The sequence below is a fragment of the Cetorhinus maximus genome, chromosome X, assembly GCF_964194155.1.
Source record: "Cetorhinus maximus chromosome X, sCetMax3.hap1.1, whole genome shotgun sequence".
NCBI lineage: Eukaryota > Metazoa > Chordata > Chondrichthyes > Lamniformes > Cetorhinidae > Cetorhinus > Cetorhinus maximus.
Window position 1 is genome coordinate 14113345 of NC_135917.1, and position 17637 is coordinate 14130981.

The window sequence follows — 17637 nt, forward strand, 5'->3', positions numbered from 1 at the left end:
TTTTTCTTTCTCATTGGAATATATATATTCTGTGTATTCTGAAATGTCCCTTTAAATATCTGCCACTGAGCCTCTATTGAACTATCCCTTAACCTCATTTGCCAGTTGCCTTTAGCTAGCTCTGCTTTCATGCCCTCATAATTGCCCTTATTTAAGTTTAAAATACTAGTCTTTGAAAAACTCTTCTCTCCCTCAAAATGATTGTAAAATTCGGTCATATTATGATCGCTGCTACCTAGGGGTGCCTTCACTATGAGGTTATCAATTAATCCTGCCTCATTGCCCAATACCAGGTCTAGTATAGCCTGCTCTCTGATTGGCTCCAGAACATGTTGTTCAAAGAAACTATCGCGAAAACATTCTATGAACTCCTCACCTACATTACCTTTGCCTATCTGATTTTTCCAGCCTCTATGTGGATTAATATCCCCCATGATTAGCGCCAAACCTTTTCTGATAAGCTCCCATTATCTCTTCTTTTATACTCTGTCCTACTGTGTAGTTACAATTAGGGGCCCTGTACACCACTCCCACAAGTGACTTCTTGCCTTTATCATCCCTCATCTCAACCCAAATCGCTTCTACATCCTGGTTTCCTGAACTTAGGTCAACCCTCTCTAATATGCTAATACCACCATTAATTATCAGAGCCACTCCTCCACCTTGTCTTAACTTCCTGTCCTTCCTAAATGTCAAGTACCCTACAATATTCAGGTCTCAATCTATATCATCCCATGTCTCTGTAATGTCTATCAGATCGTACTTATTTCTATTTGTGCTATCAGTTCATCTGTTTTGTTTCAAATGCTATGTGCATTTAGATACAGAGCCTTTAGTTTTGTCCTTTTATTAGTTTTGTAGAGTCTAGCCTTATCTGCTGATTCACTGTTAGATTTATACTCTCTGTCCCTTCCTGTCACAGTCTGTTTATCATTTCCCATATTAGTACCTGTCTCTCTTGCCTTGTCTCTGCTATTTGGTTTACCACATCTTCCCAAATTTGATCCCTTGACCCCAATATTCAGTTTAAAAACCTCTCTACTTCCCTAGTTACGTGGCTCACGAGGACACAGCACCAGCACGGTTCAGGTGTCGACCATCCCAACAGTACAGCCCCCACTTTCCCCACCACTGGTGCCAGTGCCCCACAAACCAGAACCCACATCTCCCACACCAGTCTATGTGCCACACATTCATTTCTCTAATCTTATTTGTCCTATGCCAATTTGCATGTGGCTCGGGTAATAATCAGAAATTATTACCTTTGAGGTTCTGCTTCTTAATTTGGTGCCTAACTCCTCATGTTGACTATGCAGAGCCTCCTTCCTCATCCTGCCAGTGTCATTGGTACCAACATGGACTACGACCACTGGATCCTCCCCCTCTCACTGCAAGTTCCTCTCCAGCCCTGAGCAGATGTCCTGAACCCTGGCACCGGGCAGGCAACATGGTCATCTGGACTCTCGTTCTTTGCTACAGAGAACAGTGTCAATCCCCCTCATCATACTGTTCCCTACTACCACTATGTTCCTTTTTGCTTGCCCCACTTGAATGGCTTCCTGTACCACAGTGCCATGGTCAGTTTGGCCATGGTCATCCACCCTTCAGCCCCTGCTCTCATCCAAACAAGCTGAGAGAACCTCAAACCCAATAGGGCAATTGAACAGGCCCACACTCATGCACTCCTGCCCTCTGGGTCCCCTTACCTGCCTCACTCGCAGTCACGCCCTCCTGTCCCTGGAAACTGACCAAATCAGAGGACCCTATCCTAAGTGGTGTAACTGCCTCCTGATATAAAGCATCCAGGTAACTTTCCCCCTCCCTGATGTGTCGCAGTGTCTGCAGCTCAGCCTCCAGCTCGATGACTCTGAGCCAAAGCTCCTCGAGCCACTTTACAAAGCTGAGAGGTGATCTGGTGAGTGTGGACTGGATACAGCTATTAGAAGGAAAAACTATGTCAAATCAGTGGGGGGTATTCAAAGGTGAGATTCTACGGGCACAGTGTAGACATGTCCCTACAAAGAAAAAGGGTGCTACCGCCAAATCTAGAACCCCCTGGTTATCCAGAAGTATACAGGCCAAGATAAAGCAGAAAAAGAAAGCTTATGACAGTCACAAAAGACTTAAAACTGTAGAAAGCCTAGAGGACTATAGAAAGTACAGGGGTGAAGTAAAAATGGAAATTAGGAAAGCAAAGAGAGGATACGAAAAAATATTGGCAGGTAAAATCAAAGATAATCCTAAAATGTTTTACCGGTACATTAAGAACAAGAGAATAACTAAGGAAAAGGTAGGGCCTATCAGAGATGTACATGGTAACTTGTGTGTTGATGCTGAAGATGTGGGCAGGGTTCTCAATGAGCACTTTGTCTCTGTCTTCACTAAGGAGAGGGATGATGCAGAGGAAGAATGTGAAATATTAGGTACAATAAGCATAGTGAGAGGGGAAGTACAGGAGGGACTGGCATCCTTGAAGGTGGATAAATCACCAGGGCCAGATGGATTGTATCCCAAGCTGTTGAAGGAAGCCAGAGAGGAAATAGCGGATGCTCTGAGGATAATTTTCCAATCCTCACTAGATATAGGTGACGTCCCAGAGGATTGGAGGTCTGCGAATGTTGTACTATTATTTAAAAAAGGTGTCAGGGATAGGCCAGAAAATTATAGGCCGGTAGTCTGACTTCAGTGGTGGGTAAATAATTGGAAACAATTCTGAAAGACAGATTAAACTGTCACTTAAAGGCACCGATTGATCAGGGATAGTCAGCATGCTTTTGTTAGGGAAAGATCGTGCCTTACTAACTTAATGGAATTTTTTGAGGAAGTAACAAGGAGGATTGATGAGGGTAGTGTAGTAGATGTTGTCTACATGGATTTTAGTAAGGCATTTGACAAGGTCCCACATGGCAGACTGGTCAGGAAAGTGAGATCTCATGGGATACAGGGGAAGGTGGCGAGTTGGATCCAAAATTGGCTCAGTGACAGGAAACAAAGGCTAATGGTCAATGGATAATTTTGCAAATGGAAAACAGTTTCCAGTGGTGTTCCACAGGGCTCAATGTTGGAACCCTTGCTGTTTGTTATATATATTAATAATTTAGACTTAAATGTGGGATTGGGAAATTTGCAGATGACACAAAAATTGGCCGTGTAGTTGATAGTGAAGAGGATAGCAGTCAACTCCAGAATGATATCAATGGTTTGGTTGAGTGGGCGGAGAAGTGGCAAATGGAATTCAATCCAGAGAAGTGTGAGGTAATGCATTTGGGGAGGGCAAACAAAGCAAGGGAATACTCAATAAATGGGAGGATATTGAGAGGGGTTGAGGAAGTGAGAGACCTTGGAGTGCATGTCCACAGGCCCCTGAAGGTGGCAGGACAGGTGGACAAGGTGGTCAAGAAAGCATTTGGAGTGCTTTCCTTTATTGGGTGAGGTATTGAATACAAAAGCAGGGATGTAATGATGGAACTGTATAAAACGCTGGTTAGGCCGCAGCTGGAATGTTGTGTACAGTTCTGGTCACCACATTACAGGAAGGACATGATTGCTCTGGAGTGAGTGCAGAGGAGATTTACAAGAATGTTGCCAGGGCTTGAAAATTGCAGCTATGAGGAGAGATTGGAGGTTGATTTCCTTAGAACAGAGGAGGCCAAGGGGTGACCTGATTGAGGTGTACAAATTTATGAGGGGTCTAGATAGGGTAGACAGGAAAGACTTGTTTCCCCCTAGCTGAGGGGTCAGTTACCAGGGGGCATAGATTTAAGGTGATTGGTAGAAGGATTAGAGGGGTCATGAGGAAAAACTTTTACACCTGGAGGGTGGTGGGTGTCTGGAATTCACTGCCTAAATTGGTGACTGAGGCTGAAACACTGAACTCATTTAAAAGGTATCTGGATCTGCATCTGAAGTGCTGTAACCTGCAGGGCTACAGACCAGGCGCTGGAAGGTGGGGTTAACATGAGTGGCTAGTTTCCCTTTTTTCTCATTTGACCAGTGCAGACACGATGGGCTGAATGGCCTCTTTATGCACAGTAACTTTCCTATGGTTCTACAAACGCTTACTACAGACGTGTTTTCCCTGGATCACAGTGTTATTCAGGAGCTCCCACATGCTACAGCCTCGACACAGCACCTGTCCTGCCATCCTTAATGTGTTTTACATAATTACTTCATTATATTAATCACTTATTTATGTTGCTTTCTTATATATTTTATTAACTTTACCACCAATTTGCGTACTATTTTAAACCTTCAGGATAGAATAGAACTTATCCACCTACCAGATACTCACCACACAGTTAGCTCCATTCTCTGTAGGAGAGCGAGGACCAATTTCTATGTGAGAAAGATAGATAAAGGAAACAAACACCGCCTTACCCCCCACCCCTCACCAAACTCCAAGTCTTCATTCAGTTAGCTCAGCTGCACTCTATGTACGCATGGTGTAGGGGGTGACATATTAGCATGGATAGAAGATTGGCTGGCTGGCAGAAAACACAGCGTATGCATAAATGGGTCTTTGTCTGATTGGCAGGATGTGATGAGTGGAGTCCCACAGGGGCTGGGGCCTCAACTCCTTACAATTTATATCAGTGAGGAGGAGAGCAATGACATGGTAGCTAAATGTGCAGATGACGCACAGATAATTAGGAAAGTATGTTGTGAAGAGGACATGAGGAGGCTGCAGATGGATACAGATAGATTGAGTGAGTGGGCAAAGATCTGGCAGATGGAGTATAATGTGGGAAAATGTGAAGTTTACTTTAGCAGGAAGAATAAAAAAGCAGAGTATGACTTAAATGGAGAATGACTGCAGAATTCTGTGGTGCAGAGGGATCTAGGTGTTCTAGTACATGAGTAACAAAAAGTTAGTATGCAGGTCCGGCAAGTAATTAAGAAGGCTAAAGGAATGTTATCCTTTATTATGAGAGGAATTGAACATAAAAGTAAGGATGTTATGCTTCAGTTATACAGGGCATTGATGAGACCACATCTCGAATACTGTGTGCAGTTTTGGTCTCCTTATTTAAGGAAGGATGTAAATGTGTTGGGGGCGGTTCAGAGGAGGTTTACTAGATGGAATGAGCGGGTTATCTTATGAGGAAAGATTAGACAGACTGGGCTTGTTTCCACTGGAGTTTAGAAGAGTGAGGGGTGATTTGATTGAAGTATATAAGATCCTGAACGGCCTTGACAAGGTGGACATGGAAAGGATGTTTCCTCTTGTGGGTGAGTCCAGAACTAGGGGCCACTGTTTTAAAATTAGGGGTCGCCCTTTTAGGACAGAGATAAGGAGAAATCTTTTCTCCCAGAGGGTTGTGCGACTTTGGAACTCTCTGCCTCAGAAGGTGATGGAGACGGGGTCACTGAATATTTTTAAGGCGGGGTAGATTGATTCCCTTGCCTAACAAGAATCTAAGGTTATCGGGGGTAGATGGGAATGTGGAATTCCAAAACACAAACAGATCAGCCAGGATCTTATTGAATGATGGAGCAGGCTCGAGGGGCTGAATGGCCTACTCCTGCTCCTGTTTTATATGTTCTTACCTGCTGTGTGTGTGAGTGAGATTCAGTCCCCTGTGCATTTTTGTGCTGCATGATCCCCTGATTTACTGATGGATCTAAATTGACAAACTCTGACACAAAATTGACAAGCCACTGGAGTTTCTTTTCCTTTTCTCTTTCATGGGATGAGGGCATCATTGGCAAGGGCATCCCTAATTGCCCATGAACTGAGTGGCTCGCTAGACCATTTCAGAGGGCAGTTAAGAGTCAACCACATTGCTGTGGGTCTGGAGTCACATGTAGGACAGAAGATTTCCTTCCCTAAAGGACATTAGTGAACCAGATGGGTTTTTACAATAATCAATCATAGTTTCATGGTCACCGTCACTGAGACTAGTTTTCAATTCCAAATCTATTCATTGAATTTAAATTTCACCAGCTGCTGTGGTGGGATTTGAACCAGTGTCCCCAGAGCATTAGCCTAGGGCTCTGGGTTACTAGCCTAGTGACTACTTGCAGAGCTGTAAGAGGTGGGCTGTACCTGTTCAAGTATCACAATGAACCTTGAGGCTGGAGGAAGTCCGTACTGAATAACAGCATAGATTGGATAGAATCCCAGAACACAGACTTGGCACAACACAATCAGCAGCCCAAGGGTCAGAGTGTAGAGGCGAGGGTATCTGACTTGGTGATAGTTGCTTCCCCACAGGTTCAGTGCTTTATATGGGATTATGAGAGTGTACAGGAAGAGGCAACACCAGATAACCAACACCGTGGGAAACCTTCCAAAGGCAAAAACCAGCAGGTCAAACTCAAGGATCAGCCTGAAAGGGGAAAGGAAAAAAGTTAGGCTTCAATATCCAAACTGCATAGTTCAACAGAACAGCAGACAGCATTGTCAGACAGCCAGAGAAAGAGACAACATTATAGTCTAGTGGGAAGACAGAACTGAAATCAGGGGCAGTGAATACTCAACATACTGGCAGAATATGCTTACTAAATTGGGTATCTGTTATTCTAACTATAAACCGCGCCCCCACGAACCCCTCGATCAGATTCCAGTCTGTAACTCACTCCCGGGTATCTGTTATTCTATATATAAACCCACCGAACCCCTCGATTAGATTCCAGTCTGTAACTCACTCCCGGGTATCTGTTATTCTATATATAAACCATCCCGAACCCCTCGATTAGATTCCAGTCTGTAACTCAACCCCGGGTATCTGTTATTCTATATATAAACCACCCCGAACCCCTCGATTAGATTCCAGTCTGTAACTCACTCCCAGGTTTCTGTTATTCTATATATAAACCCCCCCTGAACCCCTCGATTAGATTCCAGTCTGTAACTCACTCCCAGGTTTCTGTTATTCTATATATAAACCACCACGAACCCCTCGATTAGATTCCAGTCTGTAACTCACTCCCGGGTATCTGTTATTCTATATATAAACCACCCTGAACCCCTCGATTAGATTCCAGTCTGTAACTCACTCCCGGGTATCTGTTATTCTATATAGAAACCACCCCAAACCCCTCGATTAGATTCCAGTCTGTAACTCACTGCCGGGTATCTGTTATTCTATATATAAACCATCCCGAACCCCTCGATTAGATTCCAGCCTGTAACTCACTCCCGGGTGTCTGTTATTCTATATATAAACCCCCCGAACGCCTCGATCAGATTCCAGCCTGTAACTCACTCCCGGGTATCTGTTATTCTATATATAAACCCCCCGAACACCTCGATTAGATTCCATTCTGTAACTCACTCCCGGGTATCTGTTATTCTATATATAAAACCCCCGAACCCCTCGATTAGATTCCAGCCTGTAACTCACTCCCGGGTATATGTTATTCTATATATAAAACCCCACCGAACCTCTCGATTAGATTCCAGTCTGTAACTCACTCCCGGGTATCTGTAATTATATATATAAACCACCCCAAACCCCTCGATTAGATTCCAGCCTGTAACTCACTCCCAGGTATATGTTATTCTACATATAAACCACCCCAAACCCCTTGATTAGATTCCAGACTGTAACTCACTCCCGGGTATCTGTTATTCTATATATAAACCCCCCGAACCCCTCGATCAGATTCCAGCCTGTAACTCACTCCCAAGTATCTGTTATTCTATATATAAACCACCCAGAACCCCTCGATTAGATTCCAGTCTGTAACTCACTCCCGGGAATCTGTTATTCTATATATAAACCACCCCGAACCCCTCGATTAGATTCCAGTCTGTAACTAACTCCCGGGTATCTGTTATTCTATATATAAACCACCCCAAACCCCTCGATTAGATTCCAGTCTGTAACTCACTCCCGGGTAGCTGTTATTCTATTGAAAACTACCCCGAACCCCTCGATTAGATTCCAGTCTGTAACTCACTCCCGGGTATCTGTTATTCTATATATAAACCACCCCGAACCCCTCGATTAGATTCCAGTCTGTAACTCACTCCCAGGTTTCTGTTATTCTATATATAAACCACCCCGAACCTCTCAATTAGATTCCAGTCTGTAACTCACTCCCAGGTTTCTGTTATTCTTTATATAAAACCCCCGAACCCCTCGATTAGATTCCAGTCTGTAACTCACTCCCGGGTATCTGTTATTCTATATATAAACCCCCCCCGAACCCCTCGATTAGATTCCAGTCTGTAACTCACTCCCGGGTATCTGTTATTCTATATATAAACCTCCCAGAACCACTCGATTAGATTCCAGTCTGTAACTCACTCCCGGGTATATGTTATTCTATATATAAACCCCCCCGAACCCCTCGATTAGATTCCAGTCTGTAACTCACTCCCGGGTATCTGTTATTCTATATATAAACCACCCCGAACCCCTCGATTAGATTCCAGTCTGTAACTCACTCCCGGGTATCTGTTATTCTATATATAAACCACCCCGAAACCCACGATTAGATTCCAGACTGTAACTCACTCCCGGGTATCTGTTATTCTATATATAAACCACCCCGAACCCCTCGATTAGATTCCAGTCTGTAACTCACTGCCGGGTATCTGTTATTCTATATATAAACCACCCCGAACACCTCGATTAGATTCCAGTCTGTAACTCACTCCCAGGTATCTGTTATTCTATATATAAACCACCCCGAACCCCTCGATTAGATTCCAGTCTGTAACTCACTCCCGGGTATCTGTTATTCTATATATAATCCACCCGAACCCTTCGATTAGATTCCTGTCTGTAACTCACTCCCGGGTATCTGTTATTCTATATATAAACCACCCCGAACACCTCGATTAGATTCCAGTCTGTAACTCACTCCCGGGTATCTGTTATTCTATATATAAACCACCCCGAACCCCTCGATTAGATTGCAGTCTGTAACTCACTGCCGGGTATCTGTTATTCTATATATAAACCACCCCGAACCCCTCGATTAGATTCCAGTCTGTAACTCACTCCCGGGTATCTGTTATTCTATATATAAACCACCCCGAACCCCTCGATTAGATTGCAGTCTGTAACTCACTCCCGGGTATCTGTTATTCTATATATAAACCCCCCCGAACCCCTCGATTAGATTCCAGTCTGTAACTCACTCCCGGGTATCTGTTATTCTATATATAAACCCCCCCGAACCCCTCGATTAGATTCCAGTCTGTAACTCACTCCCGGGTATATGTTATTCTATTTAAAATTACCCCGAACCCCTCGGTTAGATTCCAGTCTGTAACTCACTCCCGGGTATCTGTTATTCTATATATAAACCCCCCCGAACCCCTCGATTAGATTCCAGTCTGTTACTCACTCCCGGGTATATGTTATTCTATATATAAACCACCCCGAACCCCTCGATTAGATTCCAGTCTGTAACTCACTCCCGGGTATATGTTATTCTATATATAAACCCCCCCGAACCCCTCGATTAGATTCCAGTCTGTAACTCACTCCCAGGTATCTGTTATTCTATATATAAACCACCCTGAACCCCTCGATTAGATTCCAACCTGTAACTCACTCCCGGGTATCTGTTATTCTATATATAAACCCCCCCCGAACCCCTCGATTAGATTCCAGTCTGTAACTCACTCCTGGGTATCTGTTATTCTATATATAAACCACCCCGAACCCCTCGATTAGATTCCAGTCTGTAACTCACTCCTGGGTATCTGTTATTCTATATATAAACCACCCCGAACCCCTCGATTAGATTCCAGTCTGTAACTCACTGCCGGGTATCTGTTATTCTATATATAAACCACCCCGAACCCCACGATTAGATTCCAGACTGTAACTCACTCCCGGGTATCTGTTATTCTATATATAAACCCCACCGAACCCCTCGATTAGATTCCAGTCTGTAACTCACTCCCGGGTATCTGTTATTCTATATATAAACCATCCCGAACCCCTCGATTAGATTCCAGTCTGTAACTCAACCCCGGGTATCTGTTATTCTATATATAAACCACCCCGAACCCCTCGATTAGATTCCAGTCTGTAACTCACTCCCGCGTATCTGTTATTCTATATATAATCCACCCGAACCCTTCGATTAGATTCCTGTCTGTAACTCACTCCCGGGTATCTGTTATTCTATATATAAACCAACCCGAACCCCTCGATTAGATTCCAGTCTGTAACTCACTCCCGGGTATCTGTTATTCTATATATAATCCACCTGAACCCCTCGATTAGATTCCAGACTGTAACTCACTCCCGGGTATCTGTTATTCTATATATAATCCACCCGAACCCCTCGATTAGATTCCAGTCTGTAACTCACTCCCGGGTATCTGTTATTCTATATATAAACCACCCCGAACCCCTCGATTAGATTCCAGTCTGTAACTCACTCCCGGGTATCTGTTATTCTATATATAATCCACCCGAACCCCTCGATTAGATTCCAGACTGTAACTCACTCCCGGGTATCTGTTATTCTATATATAAACCTCCCCGAACCCCTCGATTAGATTCCAGTCTGTAACTCACTCCCGGGTATCTGTTATTCTATATATAAACCACCCCGAACCCCTCGATTAGATTCCAACCTGTAACTCACTCCCGGGTATCTGTTATTCTATATATAATCCACTCGAACCCCTCGATTAGATTCCAGACTGTAACTCACTCCCGGGTATCTGTTATTCTATATATAAACCTCCCCGAACCCCTCGATTAGATTCCAGACTGTAACTCACTCCCGGGTATCTGTTATTCTATATATAATCCACCCGAACCCCTCGATTAGATTCCAGTCTGTAACTCACTCCCGGGTATCTGTTAATCTATATATAAACCACCCCGAACCCCTCGATTAGATTCCAGTCTGTAACTCACTCCCGGGTATCTGTTATTCTATATATAAACCCCCCCGAACCCCTCGATTAGATTCCAGTCTGTAACTCACTCCCGGGTATCTGTTATTCTTTAGATAATTCAGCCCAAAACCCTCCATTAATTGGTGTGTTTTGTCACCCAATTGCAAGTACATTCTTAGGAATCTTTTGCCTGACAGATGCACAGCACTAAAATGAGCTGGAGAACACATACTTGCAATATTGTAATGCTCTTGTGCCACTTGTCTGCTTTGTACTGGGCAGAGATCTACCCGCTTACCAGCTGAAGAAGCTTGGGGTCAGAGTTCGCGGGCAGCCCCTCCGATCTGAGGCAGTGTGGCACTCTGCTGAGGGAACTCAATGTTTATAGCAGACTTCCTGTTGCTAGGTTCAAGACCCATCTGATGCTGTTTGTTACCGTGTCGAGGTGCTCACAAATAAAACCATAGAATTGTGCTGCCCTTTCAGGCCTGTGATAGTATCCAACCCCCCCTGCTCCACCCAATCGCAATGTAAAGCAGCCAAACCCAGGGATAGGGCCGAATTCAGCCCAGGTCCGACCAGGTGATTCTGTCTGCGCTCAGTGTTCTTACCTGCCCTCGTCGATGAATTCAACTGCCATTGTACTGACAACGAAGACAATCAGGAGGGCAATAAACATGTGATATATCGTCCGAATGTGAGGGCTCTCAAACAGCTCACTGGAAAAGAACAGACACAATGAGTGGATTTAACAGGAGGTGCAGACGGAGAAGGGTTTTACCCTCAAACCCATGTAGTCACCCAGTCTACTCTTCAAATGGAGATGAGCAGATGGGTCAAATCTGGACTCACCACCAACCCCCCCACTCCCAACCCCTACCCCCAGCCCCCCCCACCGACTCCCCCACCCCCACACGACTCCCCCACCCCCACACGACTCCCCCACCCCCACACGACTCCCCCACCCCCACACGACTCCCCCACCCCCACACGACTCCCCCACCCCTCCATGACTCTCCCACCAACCACCCCCCACCATGACGCCCCCACCATCCCCCTCCACGACTACCCCAAGCCCCCACACACACACACACACACAAGTGGACAATTTCTGGACCATTCTGCAGGCCGCTGTGCCTCACCGGTAACACTCTCACCCTCTGATCGCGTCTGAGGTTTGTGGTTTCAAGTCCCCCTTCAGAGACTGGGGGCGGAATCTTCCGGTCCCACCAGCAGTGGGGAGCTTGGTGGGTGGGGGGAGCTTAATTTGGCGTCAGGCCAACAATCAGTTTCCCGACGTCGGGATGAACATTCTGTTCTCAGGACTGTCACGGTGGGTTAAAGGCGGATCGAGCTTCCCGGTGAACAATGTCGGGAAGCCCTTTTACATTCATTAGCATGTCATGCATACTCATTAAAAGGCCACCTCGCCCGAATTAAGCTCCCCCTTCAAATGAAGCTCTCCAGCAGTGAGAAATTAGAACGACTGCATATAAGTGGTGTGCACCTGGTGAGGTAAACTTCTTCCACCATTAACAGTGAGTTGCCGCTGCATTGTCCTTTTTGGGGAGCGTCTGTAAGTGCCATCCTATGCTTGAGACCGGGTGGTGACAGTGCAAGTTACATGGAGGATGACCAAGGAAAGGGGGAAGGGTGGAGGGGTGGCCGGGGGTAAAGGTGGAAGGAATAGTGCAGGCTGTCCAGGTGCCCTTTAAATATGGCACTTGGACCTTTGACCCCGTGAGGTAACGGCGGGAATGTTAACTTCCTGCCTGCCCTCACCATGAGAATCGGCCAACTCCGCACGGAGGTATAATTAATAAGCTGAACAGCGCCCCCATGGGAAATCACTCTCACTTCCGTGCCCCCCCATCGAACTAAGACTCCAGTATGGAAGACTCCACCCTGGAGCTCATAATCAAAGCTAACATTCCAGAACAGTACTGAGGGAGTGCTGCACTGTCAGAGGGTCAGTACTGAGGGAGTGCTGCACTGTCTGAGGGTCAGTACTGAGGGAGTGCTGCACTGTCTGAGGGTCAGTACTGAGGGAGCGCTACACTGCCAGAGGGTCAGTACTGAGAGAGCGCTACACTGCCAGAGGGTCAGTACTGAGGGAGTGCTGCACTGTCAGAGGGTCAGTACTGAGGGAGTGCTGCACTGTCAGAGGGTCAGTACTGAGGGAGTGCTGCACTGTCGGAGGGTCAGTACTGAGGGAGTGCTGCACTGTCGGAGGGTCAGTACTGAGGGAGTGCTGCAATGTCAGAGGGTCAGTACTGAGGGAGTGCTGCACTGTCGGAGGGTCAGTACTGAGGGAGTGCTGCACTGTCGGAGGGTCAGTACTGAGGGAGTGCCGCACTGTTGGAGGGTCAGTACTGAGGGAGTGCTGCACTGTCAAAGGGTCAGTACTGAGGGAGTGCTGCACTGTCAGAGGCTCAGTACTGAGGGAGTGCTGCACTGTCGGAGGGTCAGTACTGAAGGAGTGCTGCACTGTCAGAGGGTCAGTACTGAGGGAGTGCTGCACTGTCAGAGGGTCAGTACTGAAGGAGTGCTGCACTGTCAGAGGGTCAGTACTGAGGGAGTGCTGCACTGTCAGAGGGTCAGTACTGAGGGAGTGCTGCACTGTCAGAGGGTCAGTACTGAGGGAGTGCCGCTCCAAAAGTACCACAATGGCCTGTAAAGCGCTTTGCGGTGTCCCGTGGTTGCGAAAGCTGCTAGAGAAATGCATGTTTTTTTTTCCTTTGCCGAACGGCCCTCCAGCTCGGAGTAGCTGAGCCAGGCTGGAGGCTGGGATCACTACGATGCTGGCTCACAATGATTGCGCTTCATTTGCTCAGCTTTTCTGCTGCTTGCGTTCGGGACGATTTCCAATTGTGCCCGGGTCGGTCAGCCGCGGGTAAGAAGTGAGGTTGCTCTGGAGATCCTGTCACAGGGAGGTGGAGCTGGAGAGGGACGCCTGACACCTCGAGAGAGGCCGCCAGAGTTAAACCAGTGTGATCCCAGAGCAGGTGGTGACAATCTAAACACTGCGGCGCCGAAAAATCTTACAAAGTCTTTCACAAGAGAAAGCACAACAGCACGCCGGAGGGGATATAAACTGGACAACTAAAAGCTTGAAGAGGTTCATTTTGAGGAGTCTTTAAGAGGAAGGGGGCGGAGGGGTGTAGGGAGGGAATTCCAGAGCTTGGGGCCTAGACGGGAGCAGCCAGCAATGATGCAGTGACTAAGATCAGGCCTGCTAGAGGGGGCAAAATTCCAGTGCAGAGTCAGGGAGCAGGTGGGAGCTGTCAGCTAGGTGCAGGACTGCCGGGTATCGGCTGGTAATGAAGTAACTTACATTTCAATTCTTCGCAAAGCTTCTTTGAGCTGTAACTAAGGGCGGCACAGTCAGCCCATAATCGGAGTGCCGGCACCAATCGTTATCCATCCTTTTCTGCTTGCTTTGGCATCCCGGGAAACGCACCAGGCACGGGAGAACCAGTCCTGGAATACCGGCCGTCCAAAGCTGCGTCGTTGGCACGGCAGGGTCAGGGCTGGCTTTGCGCGGGTAAGGTGTGCGCGAACGTTCGTCTGCCAGAACCACCCTGTTCGCGGGCCAGCAGGGGCCCGGGAGTGGGAGAGCCGCTGGCGAGGGGAGCCTGGCGAGGATTCCCGGCTCCCGGGCGACTCCGGGATTCCAGCCGGCGAGGATTCCCGGCTCCCCCGCGACTCCGGGATTCCAGCCGGCGAGGATTCCCGGCTCCCCCGCGACTCCGGGATTCCAGCCGGCGAGGATTCCCGGCTCCCCCGCGACTCCGGGATTCCAGGCGGCGAGGATTCCCGGCTCCCGGGCGACTCCGGGATTCCAGGCGGCGAGGATTCCCGGCTCCCGGGCGACTCCGGGATTCCAGGCGGCGAGGATTCCCGGCTCCCGGGCGACTCCGGGATTCCAGGCGGCGAGGAACGCTGCTGTTTTGCGCCACCGGTTCATCCTGGACCCGTTAAGCCGCCGCTTTCGGAGAACACCAGCTCTTTCTGGGAAGCCGCTCATTTGCGTGACCATCGGTAACGAGGAGTTACAAATCCAGTGGGAAATGGGAGGAAGGGGCTTGGTGGTGGTGGTGGGAGGGGTGGGTGAATGAGAACACAGCTTTCGATGCAGCTAAGCGGGTTGGAGGAGCTGGGAAAGGGTTGGAGGAGCTGGGAGAGGGTTGGAGGAGCTGGGAGAGGGTTGGAGGAGCCGGGAGAGGGTTGGAGGAGCTGGGAGAGGGTTGGAGGAGCCGGGAGAGGGTTGAAGGAGCCGGGAGAGGGTTGGAGGAGCCGGGAGAGGGTTGGAGGAGCTGGGAGTGGGTTGGAGGAGCTGGGAGAGGGTTGGAGGAGCCGGGAGAGGGTTGGAGGAGCCGAGAGAGGGTTGGAGGAGCTGGAAGAGGGTTGGAGGAGCTGGGAGTGGGTTGGAGGAGCCGGGAGAGGGTTGGAGGAGCTGGGTGGGTTTGGAGGAGCTGGGAGAGGGTTGGAGGAACTGGGAGAGGGTTGGAGGAGCTGGGAGAGGGTTGGAGGAGCTGGGAGAGGGTTGGAGGAGCTGGGAGAGGGTTGGAGGAGCTGGGAGAGGGTTGGAGGAGCTGGGAGAGGGTTGGAGGAGCCGGGAGGGGGTTGGAGGAGCTGGGAGAGGGTTGGAGGAGCTGGGAGAGGGTTGGAGGAGCTGGGAGGGGGTTGGAGGAGCTGGGAGGGGGTTGGAGGAGCTGGGAGCGGGTTGGAGGAGCTAGGAGAGGGTTGGAGGAGCTGGGAGAGGTTTAGAGGAGCCGGGAGGGGGTTGGAGGAGCCGGGAGAGGGTTGGAGGAGCTGGGAGAGGGTTGGAGGAGCTGGGAGAGTTTTTGAGGAGCCGGGAGGGGGTTGGAGGAGCCGGGAGAGGGTTGGAGGAGCTGGGAGAGGGTTGGAGGAGCTGGGAGGGGGTTGGAGGAGCTGGGAGAGGGTTGGAGGAGCTGGGAGAGGGTTGGAGGAGCTGGGAGAGGGTTGGAGGAGCTGGGAGATGGTTGGAGGAGCTGGGAGGCGGTTGGAGGAGCTGGGAGAGGGTTGGAGGAGCTGGGAGAGGGTTGGAGGAGCTGGGAGGGGGTTGGAGGAGCTGGGAGAGGGTTGGAGGAGCTGGGAGAGGGTTGGAGGAGCCGGGAGGGGGTTGGAGGAGCCGGGAGGGGGTTGCAGGAGCCGGGAGAGGGTTGGAGGAGCCGGGAGGGGGTTGGAGGAGCTGGGAGAGGGTTGGAGGAGCTGGGAGGGGGTTGGAGGAGCCGGGAGGGGATTGGAGGAGCTGGGAGAGGGTTGGAGGAGCTGGGAGGGGGTTGGAGGAGCTGGGAGTGGGTTGGAGGAGCTGGGAGAGGGTTGGAGGACCTGGGAGAGGGTTGGAGGAGCTGGGAGGGGGTTGGAGGAGCTGGGAGGGGGTTGGAGGAGCCGGGAGGGGATTGGAGGAGCTGGGAGAGGGTTGGAGGAGCTGGGAGAGGGTTGGAGGAGCTGGGAGGGGGTTGGAGGAGCTGGGAGAGGGTTGGAGGTGCTGGGAGAGGGTTGGAGGAGCTGGGAGAGGGTTGGAGGAGCTGGGAGGGGGTTGGAGGAGCTGGGAGAGGGTTGGAGGAGCTGGGAGAGGGTTGGAGGAGCTGGGAGAGGGTTGGAGGAGCTGGGAGGGGGTTGGAGGAGCTGGGAGAGGGTTGGAGGTGCTGGGAGAGGGTTGGAGGAGCTGGGAGAGGGTTGGAGGAGCTGGGAGGGGGTTGGAGGAGCTGGGAGAGGTTTGGAGGAGCTGGGAGAGGGTTGGAGGAGCTGGGAGAGGGTTGGAGGAGCTGGGAGGGGGTTGGAGGAGTTGGGAGGCGGTTGGAGGAGCTGGGAGAGGGTTGGAGGAGCCGGGAGAGGGTTGGAGGAGCCGGGAGGGGGTTGGAGGAGCCGGGAGGGGGTTGGAGGAGCTGGGAGTGGGTTGGAGGAGCTGGGAGAGGGTTGGAGGAGCTGGGAGAGGGTTGGAGGAGCTGGGAGAGGGTTGGAGGAGCTGGGAGTGGGTTGGAGGAGCTGGGAGAGGGTTGGAGGAGCTGGGAGAGGGTTGGAGGAGCTGGGAGAGGGTTGGAGGAGCTGGGAGAGGGTTGGAGGAGCTGGGAGAGGGTTGGAGGAGCTGGGAGATGGTTGGAGGAGCTGGGAGGCGGTTGGAGGAGCTGGGAGAGGGTTGGAGGAGCTGGGAGAGGGTTGGAGGAGCTGGGAGGGGGTTGGAGGAGCTGGGAGGCGGTTGGATGAGCCGGGAGGGGGTTGGAGGAGCTGGGAGAGGGTTGGAGGAGCTGGGAGGGGGTTGGAGGAGCCGGGAGGGGGTTGGAGGAGCTGGGAGGGGGTTGGAGGAGCTGGGAGGGGGTTGGAGGAGCTGGGAGTGGGTTGGAGGAGCCGGGAGGGGGTTGGAGGAGCTGGGAGAGGGTTGGAGGAGCTGGGAGGGGGTTGGAGGAGCTGGGAGAGGGTTGGAGGAGCTGGGAGAGGGTTGGAGGAGCTGGGAGAGGGTTGGAGGAGCTGGGAGGGGGTTGGAGGAGCTGGGAGTGGGTTGGAGGAGCCGGGAGAGGGTTGGAGGAGCCGGGAGAGGGTTGAACTCACTGAGCTCCCCGGGAACGGGCAGTTTGCACTGAGGGGTGTCAATGGCTCACTTTCTGAGAACGTCGGCCATTGCCATTGGCCAGCTCCCCCTGTGAAGTGTTAACAGTCACTGAGCTGAATCCACCCTGCCCCCACTCCCCCTCCATCACTTGGTTGATTTCCTGAACCTGCCTCGATTTAAGATAAGAAAATGGAAAGCGAATTTGCAGTGTGGGCGGAGAGTGAAGGTAATGCATTTTGGA

General features: G+C 50.0%; 1 protein-coding gene across 4 annotated transcripts in view; it reads right to left on the reverse strand.

Moving 5' to 3' along the window:
* Positions 1-17637, reverse strand: part of LOC144672648 (sterol O-acyltransferase 2-like) — a 107189-nt gene that overhangs the window by 38851 nt on the left and 50701 nt on the right. For all 4 annotated transcript variants that reach the window (XM_078534519.1, XM_078534520.1, XM_078534521.1 and 1 more), the window contains 2 exons: positions 11431-11538; positions 6047-6329 (listed from right to left, as the gene is read on the reverse strand). In XM_078534519.1, the coding sequence (XP_078390645.1) occupies positions 6047-6329; positions 11431-11538 (391 nt within the window). The remainder of the gene's footprint in view (positions 1-6046; positions 6330-11430; positions 11539-17637) is intronic.